At 36.4% G+C, this 4,947-nt stretch overlaps 1 gene segment (V, D, J or C); it reads left to right on the top strand.

The window, feature by feature from the left end:
- The first annotated feature begins 3,326 nt into the window (after positions 1 to 3,326).
- Positions 3,327 to 3,810, top strand: LOC126494704 (Ig heavy chain V region 441-like). The segment is given in 2 exon segments: positions 3,327 to 3,372; positions 3,479 to 3,810. Coding segments are annotated over 2 exon segments (378 nt in total).
- The last annotated feature ends 1,137 nt before the right edge of the window (positions 3,811 to 4,947 follow it).

Here is a 4,947-nt window from a genome sequence, read left to right as displayed (position 1 = left end):
AGTGATTTCTTATTAATAAAGAAACTGCCTAGGCCCATTTGATAGGCCCTTAGGTGCCGGGGATGCAGCCTCGCAGCTCATATCACTACATTTTCTTGTTCTCTTTTTTAGGAGACAGACTGCACCAGAGATACAATTGTTTTGTACACACGAGTGTTTGAGGGTGTGTGTGCGTGTGTGTGTGTGTGTGTGTGTGTGTGTGTGTGTCTGACTGTGTCTAGATTCTTTGTATGAGTTGTAATTGGGTTATCATCAGTGTTTATGTGACCTCAGTTACTCTTTTACATCTTTTTCTTGTTTGTTTGTTACACTTATATATTTTAATAAAACCCCAGTTCCCTCTCCATACTCAAATCCCACATCCCAATATTTTACACTCTATACCTATCCATTTCCTACAGACTTTGTAATTTCATTATTCATTGGAGATGAACAATATTTTCCTATTTTATGTAACTCATACACATTATTTTCTGGTCTGTTTATGACTAATGGTTAATTTTAATATTTTGCTGAAGTAAGCAAAGCATCAACAAACATGGGAATGCAAATATTAATACATAAGGTATTGGGTACTCTCGGTATTTTTCCAAGAGAAAGACATAAGGATCATATGTTAGTTCTAGTTTTAGTTTTATGAGAAATCTCCAATCAGATTTCTACAATGGTTGAACTAACTTTTGCACTACCAACTGCGAATTAGGACTGCTCTCCCTTCGGATCAAAAAAAAAAAAAAAATTGACAGACTTTTGATAGAAGCCACTTCTACTTGGGAAAACTCATATTTCAAAGTGTTTTAATTCGAATTAGCATGATGCCTATGAATATTGAACACTTTAAAAATATTTATTGGCCATCTCTATTTTTTTTTTTTTGATTTTCGAGACATGTTTTTTCTGTAGTTTTTGGTGCCTGTCTTGAAACTAGCTATTTCTTTTTTTGATGTCACCTATTTGTGTGCTGATTGGCACTTATATTTCTCTGACATTTAATTTATTCAATGCCATGTAAGTTCTAGATCTTAGCCCTTGTATGATGTGTAGCTATTAAAACCCTGGTCTCATCTAATGTTTCACCTGTTTCATCAGCTTTTTATTTCTATTGATATTTTTAGCAATCCTTGTTTTCCTAGTGTTTCCTTTCTTTGAGACATGATTTCTCAGTGTAACCTTGGCTGCCCTGGAACACTCCTGCAACATGCTCTATAGATCAGGCTGATCTCAATCTCACAGAAACCTGACTGCTTCTGGCTCCCAAGTTTTTGGGATTAAAGGCAGGCACAACTACTTCCCAGATTCTCTAGTGTTCTCTTACACCTCTTTAGACTCTTACATTCTATCTGTCACCTGTTCTACAGAGTTCCCATTTTGGAGTGAATCTTCCATTGTGTCTCACTTTTTGCATATTGTCTGGCAATAGATTTCTGTATTTATAGTTACCTCATGAAGGAGGAAATATGTCTGATAATGGCTGAGTTAACCACTGATCTATGAATACTGTAGAATGTCATTAGGAATAATTTTATGCTATGATACTTTAGAATAATACTAGTATTTGACTTTGCCATAGGACCCCGATCTATCTCTTCCCATGTTCTTGGCCATCAGAGCAGTGTCAAATATGTTTTTCATCTCATTGGGTGATCCTTAAGGCAATCAGACATTGGTTGGTTATTCCCAGAAGATTTATGCCAGTATCATGCTAACACCTATTTTATGCAGGTATATGCTAGGGTAATAGCTGGTTTAGAATTTATTTTTCTACTCTGGTAGCATGCATAACACCTTCTAACTCCTGTGAATATTAATCAATAGGGCTGAAAATTCTAGGTAGGCAACAGTTCAAGTTATTCATTTTCAGTGATTTGTATAAGTATTGTCTTCATCGATATTACCTTACCTATGTGGACACCAAGTAATATATTTAGCAGTAGAATGGGTTTTTTGAGTGTTGTATGGGACTTGGTTGGCCAATAATCCAGTTAGACTTGTAGACCTCATTTAATATAGAGAGATGTCCAGCTACATTTTCATCTTCCCTGTTATATGGAGTTCTATTTAGATTGCCTTCATATATGGATGCAATTTAGGCAGCTTCTATTTTATTGTTCTCCATAAGAACTTCCAATTGGCCTTCAGTTTTACTTTTCCCTCTCCATAAACCCTTTATTCATCCCTCTTCTAACACTCTTACACTGTGATCCTATTCCATTGCATAACATCCCAGCCCATAATTCCACATTCCATTCCATTTCCTGGATAGATTTAACCTGAGAGCCTAGTCCCATAATTTAAACATAACATATGTGGTTATGTGGAGTAAAACATACTTACCTAAACCTCAAAAAACAAACATGTATCAGTGCATGTATACAATGTTTGCCTTTTTGTGTCTGGGTTACCTCACTCATTATGACTTTTCCCCTAGATCCAGTCCTCTGTCTTTAAATTACACGACAGATAATTTTTACTTCACATAATATCATGTGTAACTATCTGGAAAAGGGCATGAAACAGACTGAATAAGAAAATTAAAGAGAAGGGGTATTACAAGTGAGGTTATCCTCCTGGGAGGCCTGTGAAGGCATATGAGTAGAACACGTAGAATTCAAATCCTGAGTTGTACACTGAAGTTCAGTTTATCAGTCACTGCCTGTATCTAATAAAGAGATGGGTAGATATTCTGGAAAAAGAGGGTAAAATAGAAAAAAAAAAAACACAATAATTTTATACTCCTTGGTGCACATGAATGTGGACAAAGTCTCTGGAATTGACCTCCTGACCAACTGAATTCAGTCATGTCACAACAATCCAGTGATCTCAACACAAAAATAGAGCTTCTAAATTCCAGAGGCAACAACACTTAGGGCTGTAGCTGACTCAGTTAGTACCTCATGCATCAGTGTTGAAATCAACACAGTATAAGGAAAGATCTCCAGAGCATGTCAGAAAACAATGCTCACTGACCTCTATAATACAGGACATAAAAAGTGGGCAGAAATTTTTCCTAAAATGTATAATTTGATTGTGATTATTAAATCAAATAGATGATACTTAATGTGTCCCAAAAAATAACTTAGTATGATACAAAAATTTCCTAACATTAGCTTTCATGCTAGACTTCCCCAGAACATTCACAAACATATGAGAACACACTATCTCTTAGCTCCAACAAGAGAACTTATATAGCAGGAAGGTATGCAAATAAGGCTGATCTCTTCATATGAAAACCAGAAAAGCACTCACCCTGAAGCTCAGACAAAGGAATCAGTCCTGGATGCCCAGTTCTTCCCATTCAGTGATCAGCACAGAAAACAAAACACACAATGGATTTCATGTTGATTTGGGTTTTCTTTGTTGCTTTTTTTAAAGGTAATTTATGAAGAAGAGATACTGAGTGTGTTAGTGAACATGAACAAGTTTTATAAAAGATAGAGCTTCTGTGGCAATTTACTAACAACCTTCTCTTTGTTTGCAGGTGTCCAGTCTGAGGTGCAGCTTGTGGAGTCTGGAGGAGACCTGGTGAAGTCTGGAGGATCCCTGATACTCTCCTGTGTAGCCTCTGGATTCACTTTCAGTGACTACTGGATGGACTGGTTTCGCCAAGCGCCAGGGAAGGGGCTGGAGTGGGTTGGAGATATTAATAAAGACAGCAGTACTATAAGATATGCACCATCTGTAAAGGATCGATTCACCATCTCCAGAGACAATGCCAAGAACACTCTGTACCTGCAAATGAGCAGTGTGAGATCTGAGGACACAGCCACTTATTACTGTGTTATATACACAGTGATGGGACTTCAGTGTTAACTCAGACATAAACTTCACTGTTAGGTCACTCAGGCCACCAGGTGGTGCAAAAGACACAGAATACATGTATCACCCCCCGAATTTATGCAGAAATGATTAGATTAATCACTCTTCTCAGGTGTTTGATCTGCATTTTTTTACACTTTTTTGGAATTCTCCACATGTATGTTCTGAAGATATCCAATGTCCTCAACACATTATATGTTCTCCTTGTGTTATTTTATCATAGGAGGCACAGTCTCCCATGAATAAAGTGTAAACTGACAACTTTGAGGACACAAAGTACCCTACATTAATCTCTGAAATTTTATGAGAAGAAAGTACATGGACATTTCTAAGTATTTTCATATTTTAGGCAGAGGTTCGGTCATTTTTTTACTACAGCAGCATTAATGTTTCAGAGAAAATGCAGAGAAAAATGACACCATGATCATTAGATACAAACATCCTAGCATATTTATAATATTCTCTCTTCTCCTTGAGGATGGTGCACTAATGGTCAAATAAGATCCAGATGTGCTTTTAGTTAATTTGGTTTATTACTTCATGACTTTAAACTTGGTTCATAATAGAAATTTATATAAACAGATCCCATCAAGAAAACTTCATGAATCTGCCATAAGTACATTGGGTATCTGAGGTAAAATCTCATCAATGGAAGAGCAAGTTCATTTCTCTTAGATCCACAGAAATATTCACCATACTGTGCAAAACACTAAGGATTTTTATCTTGGTTATATTTCTATTGCTATGATAATACAACATGATGAAGGCAATATAAAATGAACACATTTATTAGGTTTACAACTTCAGAATCTTAGAGTGCATTATGACTGAGTCAACACTTGGTGGTTGGAACAGCAGCTGAGTGCCCTAAGTTTGATTTGTGATCTGGAAGCAGAAGTCTCTGAAATAGACTAAGTCTTTAGAAAAATCTAAGTTGTCTAAATGACATACCACCTGCTCCTACAAGAGTACACCTCCTAATCTTTCCCAAACATTTTCTCCAATTGAGACTTGAGTATTTAAACTTATGAGTCTATATGAGGCTTTCTAATTCAAAATTATATACTCAGTGAAGGCACTACAGTTTGGGCCTCATGTATGAGAAATATAGAGTCTGAAAAAGAAGGGCAC

This window comes from Alexandromys fortis, unplaced genomic scaffold, assembly GCF_014885135.2.
Source record: "Alexandromys fortis isolate MF-2015 unplaced genomic scaffold, M_Fortis_MF-2015_v1.1 scaffold_323, whole genome shotgun sequence".
NCBI classification, from domain to species: domain Eukaryota; kingdom Metazoa; phylum Chordata; class Mammalia; order Rodentia; family Cricetidae; genus Alexandromys; species Alexandromys fortis.
Note: the sequence above shows the minus strand (reverse complement) of the source record. Positions and strands in the feature narration are given on the sequence as shown.